The following is a 15,174-nucleotide window of genomic DNA, read 5'->3' on the forward strand; positions in this document are numbered from 1 at the left end:
CCGGATCATATTTACTGGTCACCACCCACTTCCTGCGAGGAAATCAGACAAAAATTCGAGTATATTTGGTTGTAGGTCATGACACGCTGTCTGTGGAAACCGCATACCAAACATCCTACCCGGCGTAGGTACTTATGTAACAGGAACATTCGAAGTTCACCGCTGTTCAAGCTGTGGCATGGATCGCGCACTCACCATTGACGATTACAAGCAATGACTTGCGATCCATGCGACATAAACGGGATTTTGTGTGGCACAAACGATGCAAACGAGCGTCGCGAAGTACTCCATTAACTCCAACATTCTTCGATCAGTCTTCCCTCCCGCTCCATCTCATTAACGAACTTGAGCGCGTCGTCTTTCGGCATCTTTCCACAATCTTCTGCGATGTTGGCGACGGCTCCGCGAACAGCAGCAGGCATCTTGTTGGATGATCTACAGTTCCCGTCAGACAAGACATGGAACGAAAACGCATGCGCCGTACCCAGAAATGATGAGAGTCCCTCTTTGGTGATTGAGGAGATTCCAAACCGTATCTTTGTCCTCAAGCATGAGGTCTTGGACATATATTCTTTTCGCTCCTTCGGGACCGTCCCGGGAGAATGCGACGCGGTACTTGATCTGTTTGTTTTTCGCGTATGTTTCCCATTCAGTGCCGTAGTGGTGGTCCTTGAACGTTGAACGGCAGCCAAAGTAAAGTGTCGTGGCTGGGTGTGTGGTGTAAGTGCTGATACGTCAAGGTGAAAACTTAGGTGGTATCTTTCCTACCGTTAGATTCTGCATCTGCGCGGTCCTCTATTACCGCCCGCATGGGGGCGACGCCAGTTCCGGGGCCAACGCAAATCACAGGTGTATGAGGATCGTCAGGTAACTTGATGAGCCCTTTCTCTACTGTTATCCGCAATTTGTCACCTGTGGAGATCGGAAACCTTGCCATCGACATGTATGGTTCCACACGTACCAGGTCTCAAGCCAGCGAGGTAAGATGAACAGACGCCTCTCCTGGGTATCTTGAGCTTCGTACGGTATTTCACGATTGCGACGCAGAGGTGGATTTCACGGGGGTGACGCTGCCAATCACGCCCTGAATTCATTCAAGAATTAATTGAGATGGAGATAACCCACTTTGACAGAACTTGCGATCGAGAATTGACGAGGACGGAGAGGAGGGAAGACATCAAAGATGTAGTCTCGTGGTATGCGCGTTGATCGGAATTCAGAGAGGATTTCGCGGATGGTGCGTTTGACGAGTTGGCAGTACTCGTACAGTTCATCCTGTAATTTCTGTCTTGAGCGTGCGTTTTCCAGTGCACACGACTAGACGTACCGCACCCTCAGTGGAAAGGAATTCGTCCAGTCTCTCGCGCTCAGTGTCGTCTGTTGTGAAATGGCGAAGTATCTGGAAAAATGATCGACGCGGAACGGCATTGAAGTCGAGGTGGTAAGTGAAAAGAATGCGAAGCGTTGCAATGCGCGGTACGCCGTCGGGTAGTGTTTGGTCTTGAAACTGGCATTTACATAATGACAGTCATATAGAAAAAAGGATACGCACCAAGCATACTGTGCGATATGGAGAAAGGCACATCAGCGACGTTCGCCCAACCCATCATTACCATAAAACTGTCGACTTCCGCGTCCATCGCAGTGGGATGGATCACGGCCACATCTCCAGGGTCATACCTTCCGCGTGTCACTTGAGAGAATGCGTTGAGTGTGACAAGGCTCACATGATATCTCGATCCGCAACCAGTTCGAAATGGCGTACATCCTGGAACCAACCTTCGGCCGTGATTCGACGGTTGCACCGCACTGCCACATCGAAGTAGCTCCGATTAGCCTCGAAAGGTTCGAGAGTGTCTGGCGCAGAAGCCACATTCGCCTGTGGTGATACGGGGCGGAGGTTTACCGAGAGTGCGATTTTTTTCGACGACTCGAGCTTCGGGGTACAAAAGAAGTAACGTTTCCAATAGCTGTTCTATCCATGGCTCTAGTGCGCCGTCCAATCTAATGCAACCTTGGTATTCGAGAAATGGATAGACGAAGGACTTACCCCAATCGGTGTTGGTCGTCGCCCTCACCTCTTGGACAGACTTCGCGGGCTCCAAGAGCCAACAGTCTTCTAGAGAGCTTCTTTGCAGGCCAACAAAATCTCTCGTATGCCGAGTCGCCCAGCCCAAAGACACAAAAATCTAAGTCCTCGAACAGGTCGCGAGGTAGATCCGACCTGAGAAGCAGGTTCCACAGAGGTGTCATTGCGCGAGGTTCAGCACCTGACCCCGTCGTAGCAACAACGAACAAAACGAAAGTCTCTGAGATCAAATCTTCCTGCACATTTCGTCCTGTAGTGAGACGTTTCATTCCTGTGAGTTGAGATGCGTACGGGCGAGTATGTCCCCACACTGCAGACACGGCATTGGAAGTACGCTCTTCGACATTCCCTTGCAATGCGATCTGCTGTTTCCTGGGCTGTCCCTGTCTCTGTAGCATACAGAATCAACAGCTGTCTGTCCCCTCCGTCGTCGGTCATGGCGGCGACCATCGAAGTCGGTCTGCGGATGTTACATAAGCCGCCTTCACTCTGATCATGAGTATCCGAGCACCAAGGAAGGGCGAGAATTATGAGCTCAGTGTCGATCTCAACAGCGAATACCGCGATAAACGAAAAGATGCCATTAAACGGGTCATAGCGTCCATGACAGTCGGGAAGGGTACGGTCCTCGTCTCAGAAGTCGCCCTGGCTAACATCGTGTCCCGTAGATGTCAGCGGTCTCTTTCCCGACGTGCTCAAGAACATGCAGACCGAAGACCTGGAACAGAAGAAACTCGTGTATTTGTACCTCATGAATTATGCAAAGACGCAACCTGAGCTCGTCATTCTGGCCGTGAACACCTTCGTCAAGGACTCGGAAGACCCTAATCCGCTCGTCCGAGCACTCGCGATACGTACAATGGGGTGTTTGCGCGCCGAGAGGATCATTGATTATCTATGTGACCCATTGAATCGCGCACTGAGGGACGAGAATCCCTATGTCCGGAAGACTGCTGCTCTATGCGTCGCCAAGCTATATGATCTGAAATCCTCGCTTGTCATCGACAACGGGTTCTTGTCTCGTCTGCACGAGATGATTGCAGACAGCAATCCCATGGTGAACATTTGTCCCTCCTTCCTGGTGGGGATTGCTGATGCAATAGCGGACAGGTCGTCGCGAATACCGTCGCAGCGCTTACAGACATCCACAAAATCGCGTCCACAGCCCACCCGCCTGTACCCTCATCCGACCCCGCCATCTTCAACATCACTCCACACATCCTGAACAAAATTCTGATTGCGCTGAACGAATGCACGGAGTGGGGTCGTGTTGCTGTCTTGAATGCTCTTTCGCGATACACAACCCAAGATGAGAAAGAGAGTGAGCACATATGTGAGCGTGTCGTTCCCCAGTTCCAGCATGCCAATGGGAGTGTGGTCTTGGCCGCCGTCAAGGTTTCGTACTTCTGATTTGTTTCCAACGGAACATGCTGGACACAACTTCACAGGTTATTATGATTCACATGCGAGGTATCCGTCGGGAAGATTTCACCAAACAGCTCGTTCGAAAGATGGCACCCCCACTCGTCACTTTACTTTCTTCTCCTCCGGAAGTGCAATGGGTCGCATTGAGGAACGTCAACCTTCTCCTTCAGAAGCGGCCCGACTTACTTTCCAACGAGATGCGTGTGTTCTTTTGTAAATATAACGATCCATTATACGTCAAGGTGGAGAAGTTGGATATTATGGTCCGCCTTGCAAATGATAACAATGTCGACGCGTTGTTGAGTGAATTGAAAGAGTGTGTGTTCTCTCTGTCTCGTGACGCCTGTATCTGACGACGGCTCAATAGGTATGCTTCAGAAGTCGATGTTGATTTCGTGCGAAAAAGTATCAAAGCAATAGGACAAACCGCGATAAGTATCGAAAGTTCCGCAGAGCGCTGTGTTAATGTACTTCTGGACCTGATCGGAACGCGGGTTAGTTACGTGGTTCAAGAAGCAGTCGTCGTGATGAAGGTCCGCAAAAGTTGTACTAACTTGGCCAATGGTTTTTGATGATGGCGACAGGATATCTTCCGGAAATATCCTTCTACATACGAAGGCGTAATACCTACTCTATGCGCCAATCTAGAAGAACTCGACGAGCCAGAAGCAAAAGCTTCGCTTATCTGGATTATAGGTGAATATGCAGAAAAGATCGACAACGCCGACGAGCTTCTAGGTACATTCGTCGACACCTTCACAGAAGAATCATACCAAGTATATCCAGTCTCCATCCGTCCTCTTGACCATCCCGTCTCATTTCTATGACAAAGGTGCAACTACAGACTTTGACGGCGGTGGTCAAACTGTTCCTCAAAAAGCCTGACTCGTCACAAGGAATTGTACAGCGCGTGCTGGACACTGCCACGAAGGACTGCGACTCGCCGGATGTACGTGATCGGGCTTACATTTACTGGAGGTTGCTCTCTACAGATCCTGGAGCCGCAAAGGCATGCAACCAGTGAATTCAATGCTCGCTCAGTACTGACCGACCCTTCGTAGGCCGTCGTTTTAGCTCATAGACCACCAATTTCTATTCCACGCACCACGGTATCCCCAGCTCTCCTTGAGGAGCTTCTTGGCGAGATATCCTCGTTGGCAAGTGTATATCACAAACCGGCGGAAACATTCATAGGTCATGGGCGAATCGGCGCAGACGCTGTTCAGCGCAAAGGGACAGAGTATGTGTTCCCTTTTCCCCCGTAGTTTATGTGAGCTCACTTTCTTTCACCGTCCTTTGCATAGATTGTCAGATGATCACGCTTTCGCTCAGAAAGCTTTCAGAACCGTCGTGGCTGGCCAACAAGCGGAGAACCTTCTCGATTTTGACGAGGCACCAGCTCAAGAAGAACCTTCTGGGCTTGCTGCGACAAGGATTCTGCCTTCTACACCTGCCACGGCGAGTTTCCTCTCAGGGACGTCTGCGAATCCGTTGGATGATCTCGTATCGATATTTGGAGGAATGAGCGCCAGCAGTGCCCATGCAGGTGCGGGTGCAAATAGACCTGGTTTTGATGGTGTTAGTATTGGGGAGGGAGTGCTGGGTGGGTTGGGTGGCACAACGTCACCTCCACCCGGCGGTGCCAGTTTTGGTCCAGGTGTTGATGCCCTCGGATCACCTAATGCAGGTCACGGGCCTCAAGAGGACTTACTAGGCCTGTTCTGAACGTGCAATCGTAGTCGAATATATCGTGTGATGTACATTCTCTAGGATACTTCATAGATTATGGATCAGATCGATGGTCAGCTTTTGGGAGACAGTTGGGGACGTGGACAGTCCCCTAGGTGGGGCAATTCGTTTTGGTGATAAGACACCGTGTCCCAAATGACAGCTTTTGACACCAACTTTCAAACCCAGTGAAAACTCGACATGTCCGGAGGTGGCCAGACGTGACCAAATATGACTCGGAGCGGACGTCGGGATTATACCACGAGAGAGCATATGCTGAAATCTTCTAGGCGAGGATCGGGCCAAGGTGGGCGTGCTGGAAGCGCTTGCTGGCGTGGAGGGTCTTCGTGATGAAGGAGATGGGGGTGACATAGGTGATGTCGGAGGTTTCGGTGACGCCACTACCGCCAATGATAATGCCTCCGAAGCGGCCAAAGGCATCGGTGACGCAGGAACCGGAGTCCCCTTTGGCGGAGAATGCACCCGAGGTCTTGTCTGTGAGGACCACGGGTCACTCCCTCGACTCCTTGTACACGCCATTGAAGTAGTTGCGGGTGAAGGAGCAAACGTTGTTCGCCTTGCTGAGGGTCATGCCCGCCTTCGCACCGTTCTTTCAGACGATCAAGCACGGGTCGCCGTTGGAGTCGAGCGTAGGCGGCTTGACGAGGTCGGTCTCGGGGACCTGGTTGTGAAGTGTCACGAAACGGCTGGTGGGGAATTTGAAGGAGGGGGCGTTGATGGCATGTAGATAGACCTTGTCCATGAATTCTTGGCGCATGTACTTGGTGCCTATGTATAGGAACGTAGTTTGTAGAAACGGTCGCTTACCTAGTATTATTCAGTCACGCCTGGAAACAAAACAGTTGTGGATGCTTTGCATCATGGCGCAGTCTGAAAAAGCAACGGCCGGAATCGACGCACCACCATTCGCAGAGTTGGGGATAACGTTCATGCTAGTGACGAAGTAGTGCACGAAGAGCAGAATCTATAGATGTAACTGAGACGGTAAATATAGGCTGACTTGGGCTAGCGCGAGATCACTCCCGGAGGTGTGAGGGCGCCGAGAGAGTTGGGGGGCCTTTTATCAATGTATTGCGTATAATGCTACTAGTGTAGGGGCCAATATTGTGCACTAGCACGAACAAGGGGCCTACGACGTACCTTAGTAGTAGTGTAACTGGTCTTCTGGCTCAGCTGCTTTCCTTTCTTCATACAACGTAGGTGGTTCGGTTTTACGGACTCAGACTCCGTAAGCACTCTGACCTTCTTCATCTTTACAGAAGACAAACCGCACGCATGGGAGTGAGATTACCGGGCATGTCGACAACGATCTTCCCGAGCCTCGGCGTTAGGATGACAACGAGAACGGTACCTTCAGGATCACCCATGGACCTAGCATTGGAAGGTGTCCACGTATTCAGATGGCAGTGTTGTTGTCGGCGACTGTCTCTAGACACGTCACGAGACAGATATCATGTCATATATTTACAGCGACCTTCATATCAATAGACCAGAATTGACCAAAACTTACAATAGCGCTTTTATTTAGTTTTAGAATGCAGCCAAACAAATACCGTTGGATCATGTGCCCGATGTGTTACTATAATGGTAGGAGGAGTGGATGCTGTGCTGGGGCCTTGCTGCAGTGCTGCGAGCCTGGTTTCAAGCGCCCAACTGCTCACTGTTCGACAGCAGTGTTCGCCATCAATCAGTGCAGGGCAGGAGTACGACGACCACTCTCGAATCCTTTGCATCATAGTGCACCAACCTTCGAGTCAATATGGCCCTTCTCCTGATGCCGGAATGCATGTGTCTCTCCATTCTGCTGTTTGATCTGCTGACAACTAAGCAGGATCAGGGAACACTTCAGACTGCCGGACACTGACCACAAGAGTCTGTGATCCATCCAGAGGGTGGTGGAATGGTATAAAGCAACATCATAGAATGAGCATTCCCTACCATCTTTGACATGTCTGACTCAAACCCCAGCTCTCAGGATACCCAGATTTCTTCTGGTGAGTGTGCTGATGTGCTATGCCATTGCTTTCCATGTGTGGGCTACTGGCTCAACCTATTACCAACACATCCATTCATCCATGGGACACAGCCTGATGCTGGTGGTGTGGGTGGAGTGCACCCTCTCCCCTGCTTGCCTCTGGACTCACCTGGCCAAATGGGCTATTCTGTACAGCCATATTGATTCCCTGCACAGATGGTGGGTTCATCGGGTAATTGTGATGAGCCAAGGGTGCATTATTCATCTCTGCAGCCAATGTCTTCAGTGGTGGCAAGTCCTTGTCAGCTAGACAATGCAGAAGGTAAGTAACTACTCCAATAATTATTGGTGTGTTGTGAATTCATTTTTTTTGCATGGCAGGAAACCTTTGAATCACAGTGTCCATCCCACTCAATACTAGTTTTGTTGGTGGAACTGTTAGCCATGTCCAGTTGCAATTTGCAGTAAACACCAGCTTTGAGGATTTTTTCTCTTGTATTTGTGCAAAGATGGATCTTGATCCCAAGGAAGCTCAACTGGGCTACAAATATCATGCTGACCATGTTCATGACCCTCCATGCCAGCTCTCCAATGCCCAACAGCTTGCAGAAGCATTTGAACATAGTTGTCACCTTTTGAAATGCACTTGGGTGTGGGAGGTTGTTCTTGAGATACATAATCTTGTAAATATATCTGTCTGGGGCTGTCACTTGCCTGGAACTGACACATTCATTTGCCAGTGCAAACCAAGTAAAGCAGGATTAGCTACTTGCCATCATCAAGATGAAGGAGCCCAGGCATCTGCAGTGGTGGGCTCTGAGAATGACAACAACCAGGAGCTGGCAACATCAATGAGCTTTGCTGCTGAGTTCCACAAGCTGAAGGAGCACCTCAAGTGTGCAAAACATGTGGGCAAGTACTGCCACATCTGACCCACTGATGGTGATCACATGAAACAAGATGTCTACAAATTGACATCTTGGGCAAAGGGCATTGTATGTAACCCTATTCCAAATGGTAATGATGTGCTGATGTTTCTTGTCTTCAAGTTTACTGGAAATGCAACTTATGACCACCCACCTGAATCTAACTTGTTCAACCATACCCCTAGTAAGTGATGCCAGTTGTCATCTACAGCTGCACAAAGTGCTCCTGTCATCCATGTCCACCTCCCAAACACAGGTCAACTTAGTGGCAGCTGTTCAGGGCAAGAACCAAGCCTCACAATGCAATACTTAACTGGGCCAGCTCCTGATGAAGATGATGTCTTTGCTGTCTATCCATCAATCTCTGATGCCCTTCATCAGATGCACAAGTCAATGCCTCTTTTGAACATGCCTCAGTATGAGGAGAACCTCATCTCCCATGGCATTGCCTATGTGAACACAGTTAGTGGAATTTTGGAGGATTTTTTTGTTGATGTTGTTGGTATGCCTCTTGGTGCAGTTAGATCTTTCATTGCTGTAGCTTGCCAACTTGCTTGGAGGGCAAGGAAAGGTAAAGAAAGGGCAGCTGATCCTAGTGACAGTGACAAAGAGAATGAGGACTCAAATGCTTCAGTGTGGTGTGGACACACACCTGAAGTGTGTTAATTTTGACATGACATCCCCAAGATGTGGACACCTGTAACACTACATCATTGACTTGTTATGCAGGCTTTGGAATGCAACATAGAATAGATACTAGTAGTAGTACATCAGTACATTCATTGTATGGGGAGGCAGACTTCAGTGACTTTCAAGAACAAGTATGATAGCTATGATTAGTAGTACATATGGAATCAAAGGTAGTATATTTGTAATTCAGATGTGAAGACCATCAGTATCCACAGTCAGCATACCACCCATGAAGTTTGTCTGGTGTGATTGCACTGAATGCAGCATCTATCAGTAGTTGATGGGGGTTGCAGATTGATGTTTTGTTGTTATTCAGTTACATGCAGACTCATCAACAAAGACAAGCTGTGATGGATGGTAGTTTTCAGCAACATAGACTTGGTATTCATCTCATGCACACTCATTTCTTTCCAATGCAACCTGTGAGACCTAGAATAGCCCCATGAACATCAGGACTCCCACCAGCATGCAGTCACTGCTTGCTCATACACACACACTTGTGAGAAAACCCATGCCTATGTAGAGTGCATTCAATTGTAGACTCAGATAATTTGATACCTCTGGATTCCTGGAGGAGATGTTGCAGCTCACAAGTATAGATATTAGGTGTGCACTCAACACATGCAACAAGGTACTATATGAATGCAATGCATTATCAATCAGTTGCATCTAGTAGGTAATGGTTGGAATGACCTACATGAGCATCATGTGCTGTCAGCAAACAAGGACATCCACATTTGAGGGGTTTCTTTGTCACAGAACCTGTGAGATGTGACAGATGAAGAACTTGGTTGACTGTGTGCTGGCTGGCACCAGTGACCTGAGCAATCTCTCCTGAGCCTATGCAAGTAGACATCCTCACCCACTCCTCCTTCACTGCATCAGGAATATGGTGTTGGTTTCCAGGCATGCTAGGTACCACCAATCAGTGAGGGGGATTGAATCATGCATGCTACTACCATAGTCTGTCAATATAGTATGTGAACCACAGCAGAACACCCCAGTATACAAAGAAGGGATAGCATGCACCCAGTAATGCAAATAAGGGATGGCATACACCATTATTTGGTTACATTCCAACACTAAATAAAAGTGCTATTGTAAGTTTTGGTCAATTCTGGTCTATCAATATGAAGGTTGCTGTAAGGGAGAACATGAAAAAATCACTGATTCTTGACAACTATTTTGTGTATTTTGTGTATTTTGAGTATTTCATGTATTTCACTAATTTTGCTAAGTAATATAAAACTTCTGCTTTTGTATGATGAAAACCATGTGTGACTTTTCCCATGGTTGTCCAATACTGAGTTCTGGGGATGTGGCAATGATTTCAAACTCCTGCAGAGCCATTCAAACTCCGCTAAAAATTGCGAATTGGCCTTTTCTGAACCACAGGCTGTCAGTACTATAGAATGCTGGTAATAAGTGTAGTATTATGTCCGCTTTTTTGACTACTAGACTATCAAGTGACTGCCCTAAGTGTAGCAATTGTGTTGTGTGGTTGACTGCCTAATAGGTGTAATGTAGTGTCTGCTTTTTTGACTATCAAGTGACTACCAAAAGTGTAGCATTCTGTTGTGTGGTTGACTGCCTAATAGGTGTAGTGTAGTGTCCACTTTTTTGACTATCAAGTGACTACCAAAAGTGTAGCATTGTGTTGTGTGGTTACCTGCCTAATAGGTGTAGTGTAGTGTTCACGTTTTTGACTATCAAGTCCCTACCAAAAGTGTAGTGGGGCACAGCCACTAAGGCTTGAAAATTTTTACAAGTCCACAAAATGCCCAAAAATGCACAATTGTGGACAGTAAAACCTTATACTGGAGTGAGTGATACATGAGAGAGAGCTGCAATTTATGTTGGGCTGATTGGGATGCATGTGCACATTGTCCAAAGGTTGCATCATACAATTGCTATTCCTATCATATTTTTTATAAAAAGCTGCCCAAATGGACAATATGGCAAGAGAGTGAGTGTGTACAATACACTCTCAGCTATGTAGCTAATTAAAGGCTTTGGTTAGGAATGATCCCCATACTCCAGAAAGGGAGCATGCTGCAGAGTGTGAGCAAGACTGACTCAATTGGCTTCAGATGACATCCCCAAGTAGATGCAATTGTTGCTGTCCTCTGCATGTTGTACCAGATCCACCCATACCTCAACCAAATTTTGCAGAAACAGATCTGCCTGCTGGATTTTTGGTGTGTACATGTGTACATCTCTAGTTTCATACCAAAGCTAACCAATGAAAAATTAAATATGAAATCAGAATCATGCACCTGTCCCAGTTGCCCAATATTATCCTGGTATACCATGACACCTTATTGGGTACCATGAAGCTCAATGCATGTGACACCTACACCATACATCCCCCCCTCCCCCACAACCAAGGATGGATGTACAATACTTTGGACATCATCCACAACCCCATCCCCAGCAATTTCCTGTTGCTGATGCACTGCCCTGCATTGACTATGCAGCTGCACTACAGGCAAACTTTGAGCATGATCATGAGAATTGCCATCAGCAGCATAGGAGAGGACAACAGAGAGGGACCCTGCATAACCCTCCTATACTTGACAATGCTCAAGCTGGTCCTGCACCTATTCAGTTCCACCAGCATGTCTTTGACCTTCAGCAAGATGACTTTCAAGCAGAGGAACAGAGGAGGTTTCAGTTGCAACAACAATGAGAGCAGCAAAGGAGATTGGAGGAGCAAAGAAGGTTGGAGGAACAAAGGAGGTTGGAGGAGCAAAGGAGGTTGGAGGAGCAAAGGAGGTTGGAGGAGCAAAGGAGGTTAGAGCAGCAACAATTGAAGCAGCAACAACTGGAGCAACAGAGATTCGTGTGGCATCTAGAGCACCACAGATGGTTAGAGGAGCAATGGCAAGCTCATCATAGACATCAACTCTTTATACAACAACAACAACAACAACAACAAGAAAGGCAGAGACTACAGCAGTTACACCTGCAGGAGGAGGAGCAACAAGCTCAGCAACAGAGAGAACTGGAGCAGCAGTGACATCTATCCCAAGCACTGGTTGAGTTTGGGAGACTGTCAGGTGAACATTATGCTGAAGATCAGGCAAGACATCATCAAAGAGTTGCTGAGCAGAATCCTGGTGCCCATGATCTGGACTTCCCCAGTCAACCTGGTGTACCAAACCCTCCTCCTCCTGGATCCCCTGGTGGAGACCCCAATGCCAACCCTCTTCCTCCTCCCTCACCTCCTGGACCTCCCAACCCTCCCATTCAACTTCCACCACACTGCTTTCCACCTGGTGGAAGGCCATACACTGAGCCTCCTGAACCCCATTATCTTGGGCCAATGAATGTTCAATGTCCAAACTGCCATGCTCTGCATTTCATGACTGAAAGGCTCAGCAATTCCAGTAATGCAAGACCAGACTTTGGCATGTGCTGCCTTCAGGGTCAGGTTAACCTCCCTCAAATACAGAGATGGCCCTCAGGTCTGCAGGCACACTTCAAGAATTGACAGTTCAGGGAGAAGATTCAACAATACAATGCTGCCCTGGCATTTACTTCCTTGGGTGTCAATGCTGACCCCCAGACTGTTCAGGGATCTGGACCATCCTCTTTCCACATCCATGGTGCCCTTCATCACCTCAGTGGTGCTCTCCTACTACATGATGGGGCAGAACCCTCATACACTCAGCTCTATATCTATGGCCCTCAAGAAGCTACAGACACATGTACTCACCACAATTCACAACTAAATCCTGCCATCATGCTAAGTCTGCATGACATCCTCAGTGAAAACCATCCATATACTGCTTTGTACAGGCAGGCACATGATGTCATGAGGGCAAAACCACCAGAGGAACACACTGACTTGAGAGTGTGTTTGCAACTCCAGCCAGGGACTGATGGCCAAAGGTACAACCTTCCCACTGCTGAGGAGATTGCTGCCATTGTGCCTGGGGATGGATCTGGGGAAATTAGAGCCCAGAGGGATATCATCCTCCAACTTCAAGGTGGGGGTCTGGAATGTATCAGCCAACTTCATCTTGCCTATCTTTGCCTGCACTATGTCCTTCTGTTTCCTCTTGGTGAGGATGGCTGGCATCTTGACATTCCACTACAAAATCCAGGGGGTAGAAATTTGCATGCCAAGAAAGTCACTCAGATTCTTTGGTATGCATATTGCTTTCATGTCTGCTGAAGGGAACAAGTTTGAATTCCCTACAAGAAGTCATCTTGGTTGGAAGAAAATAGGGCTTGGGGGGACTTGTGTTTTGTTTCTTGCTTTTGTTTTCATGTTTGTACCACTGGACTTAGTGGTGAGCAGCTGCATTGCTGACTAAGCATGTGTGCTGTGTTCACACTGTAGGGAATGCAAACCTTTTCCCTATGAGAAGTCACACCTCTGTTGTGTTGAAGGGAAGGTTTGAGGGTGGAGAGTGTGGGTGAGGGTCAAAGAGGATTTGGACTTTGGGGTTGTGGCCAAAAGAAATTTGGTGTTGAAAGATGGAGAGCTGACATCACTTGGAGAGGACAGTACAGCATGGACAAGAATACTGTACAAGGCATCACTGTCTTCTCTGTGTCTTGCTTTGGAGAGGAAAAATCACCACTTCAGCTCCTTTTTCATCAAGTTCTTCTTTACAGTCTAGAAAATTTCCTCTCAGGCAAGTTCCCTTTTGTTCATCTAAAGTACTTATCCTGTATCCAGACTGAAGCCCCTTCAGGGTTGACCTGACTCAAACAGAACCTACCTCTTCTGGAGTTGGAGTTCTTGGCCATCAGAAAACAGTTACTTACAGTGTGAGTTCAGTTTACCATAGAAGCAATTCATGTCAGAGGCCCTCAGTAGTAGGGTGATTTCATCTCACATTTTGGTGAGTTTTTGAAGTTAGAATTATTACTTTGGGGAGTACCCAAAGGGCCAGGAGGACTGGAAAGAGGTATTGGACAAACAGAGCTAAGTATTCTTTTTGGTTCACATTTTTCACCTTTTTACTACACTTCTTTTCTCCAGTGAGAACTGTCAAGTATGGGTTTACCCTCAGGTGACCAGGCTTCAAGACTGGGTGACAGGGGCTAAGTCCAGTTGATCAGAGTCAAGGCCAGAGGCCAGGGGCCAAGTCCAAAGGTCCAGAGTCAAGGCCAAAGGTTAGGGGTGAAGTCTGAAGGTCCAGAGTCAAGGCCAGGAGCACAGGAACAAGTCTGGTAGTGTGGGAAACCAACTGGTCTTGGAGTGCACACAGGGGGAAGCTGGTCTGGGGTTGGATCTACCTCCCTTGGTCTCAGCTTATATGCTGTACCCTTATGCAAGCCAGGGAGAGGTTCAGGACAGGGGTCAGGGATAGCTTAAGGCTTGGCCTTAGCTATAGAGTAGACTTGGAGAGTAGTACAGGGTTGAGGGTAATACTTAGTTGATATTCTGACTGGAGTGCTATGAAGTATGTACAGGGGTTAAATACATGAGGCCAGTCCAGAGTAATGAACATGAAGCTGGATATGTTAGTAAGCTATTAGGAAGATGATTACCAAGGGGTGGATAGCCACAGAGGCTGTGCCAAGACTAATAGCCAAAGTCCAGGTGACCAGCATAACCAGAGTCAGACACAGGGTTTGTACAGTAAGCAGAGATCAGGCAAGAGGACCAAACTAAATATAGCACAAACATCAGAGAACAGACTGGAGTTATGTCCGAGTGACCTAGACATGGATCTGGGAGGACCAGGGTGGAGCAGCATGAGGCCGAGAGGCCAAAGGGGACTGGAGATAGGGGTAAAACACTGGACTTGGGTTATCTAGGCCAGAGTTAGGTTATTTAGGGCCAGAGTTGGGTTTCTTAGGTCAGACTGGGTTCAGACTTGACTGGACATAGGGGATAGGGGTCCAGGCTGGACTGGGATTGAGTCCAAGAGTCATGGATATGACAAGAACCTCCCTTTTTGGTTGAGCACAAATCTCACCCATCACTGACAATTACTAATTCTAGGTAACATCTATTACCTATTCCTACGTCTGGAGCCCACTGTGAGGGGGGTTCTGTTTGTTTAGAGAAAGAAGTCACCACCTTATCACTGCAAGTGCTCAGAACAATTAGCTAAGTCTTTCAGAATTTTTAGTTTTGCTGCAATCTGCACTCAGAATTTAGGAAATTTTCAGGTCTTCTACTTGAGCAGAAAATGACAGGTGAGTGACATTCATGAAAGTCACATGAGTCAAGAGTGAATTCCAAAGGCAAATTGATTGTGGAAATTTTATAAAGAAGCCATGAGAATGCACCAAAGTGGATCAAGAGAATGCCACCAAGACATTTGAGTGATGCACCACAATTCTTGGGATGTGCA

The 15,174-nt window shown here is 47.7% G+C and overlaps 6 protein-coding genes across 6 annotated transcripts; 2 read left to right on the forward strand and 4 right to left on the reverse strand.

Moving 5' to 3' along the window:
* Positions 1–290: 290 nt before the first annotated feature.
* F5J12DRAFT_907724 (riboflavin synthase domain-like protein) lies at positions 291–2,527 on the reverse strand (the record flags this gene model as incomplete). Its single annotated transcript, XM_051748978.1, has 11 exons — positions 291–435; positions 485–707; positions 769–912; positions 962–1,070; positions 1,126–1,275; positions 1,328–1,507; positions 1,584–1,680; positions 1,728–1,857; positions 1,892–2,004; positions 2,051–2,325; positions 2,381–2,527. 11 exons carry the CDS (start codon positions 2,525–2,527, stop codon positions 291–293), a joined length of 1,713 nt encoding a protein of 570 aa, XP_051594711.1.
* A 57-nt stretch (positions 2,528–2,584) lies between these two features.
* F5J12DRAFT_728308 (adaptin N terminal region-domain-containing protein) lies at positions 2,585–5,239 on the forward strand (the record flags this gene model as incomplete). The annotated part of the gene is made up of 9 exons (XM_051741872.1): positions 2,585–2,708; positions 2,758–3,146; positions 3,200–3,484; positions 3,538–3,830; positions 3,882–4,047; positions 4,099–4,290; positions 4,347–4,534; positions 4,596–4,754; positions 4,819–5,239. 9 exons carry the CDS (start codon positions 2,585–2,587, stop codon positions 5,237–5,239), a joined length of 2,217 nt encoding a protein of 738 aa, XP_051594712.1.
* Positions 5,240–5,528: 289 nt separating this feature from the next.
* F5J12DRAFT_728317 (uncharacterized protein) lies at positions 5,529–5,750 on the reverse strand (the record flags this gene model as incomplete). The annotated part of the gene is made up of 1 exon (XM_051741875.1): positions 5,529–5,750. A coding segment is annotated over one exon (222 nt), but the record flags the coding sequence as incomplete, so codon positions are not given.
* Positions 5,751–7,090: 1,340 nt separating this feature from the next.
* On the forward strand, positions 7,091–8,917 carry F5J12DRAFT_970772 (uncharacterized protein; the record flags this gene model as incomplete). Its single annotated transcript, XM_051750085.1, has 7 exons — positions 7,091–7,470; positions 7,512–7,560; positions 7,638–8,146; positions 8,288–8,348; positions 8,376–8,666; positions 8,706–8,821; positions 8,894–8,917. The coding sequence occupies exons 1-7, from the start codon at positions 7,270–7,272 to the stop codon at positions 8,915–8,917; spliced, it is 1,251 nt and encodes a 416-aa protein (XP_051594714.1). The 5' UTR covers positions 7,091–7,269.
* A 409-nt stretch (positions 8,918–9,326) lies between these two features.
* Positions 9,327–9,764, reverse strand: F5J12DRAFT_728309 (uncharacterized protein; the record flags this gene model as incomplete). The annotated part of the gene is made up of 2 exons (XM_051741873.1): positions 9,327–9,488; positions 9,552–9,764. The coding sequence occupies 2 exons, from the start codon at positions 9,762–9,764 to the stop codon at positions 9,327–9,329; spliced, it is 375 nt and encodes a 124-aa protein (XP_051594715.1).
* Positions 9,765–10,930: 1,166 nt separating this feature from the next.
* On the reverse strand, positions 10,931–12,938 carry F5J12DRAFT_786971 (uncharacterized protein; the record flags this gene model as incomplete). The annotated part of the gene is made up of 7 exons (XM_051743565.1): positions 10,931–11,089; positions 11,212–11,336; positions 11,484–11,759; positions 11,820–12,209; positions 12,294–12,323; positions 12,573–12,591; positions 12,705–12,938. 7 exons carry the CDS (start codon positions 12,936–12,938, stop codon positions 10,931–10,933), a joined length of 1,233 nt encoding a protein of 410 aa, XP_051594716.1.
* Positions 12,939–15,174: the final 2,236 nt, after the last annotated feature.

This window comes from Pisolithus orientalis (assembly GCF_024613125.1).
Source record: "Pisolithus orientalis strain OTSU chromosome Unknown F5J12scaffold_79, whole genome shotgun sequence".
Lineage (NCBI taxonomy): Eukaryota > Fungi > Basidiomycota > Agaricomycetes > Boletales > Pisolithaceae > Pisolithus > Pisolithus orientalis.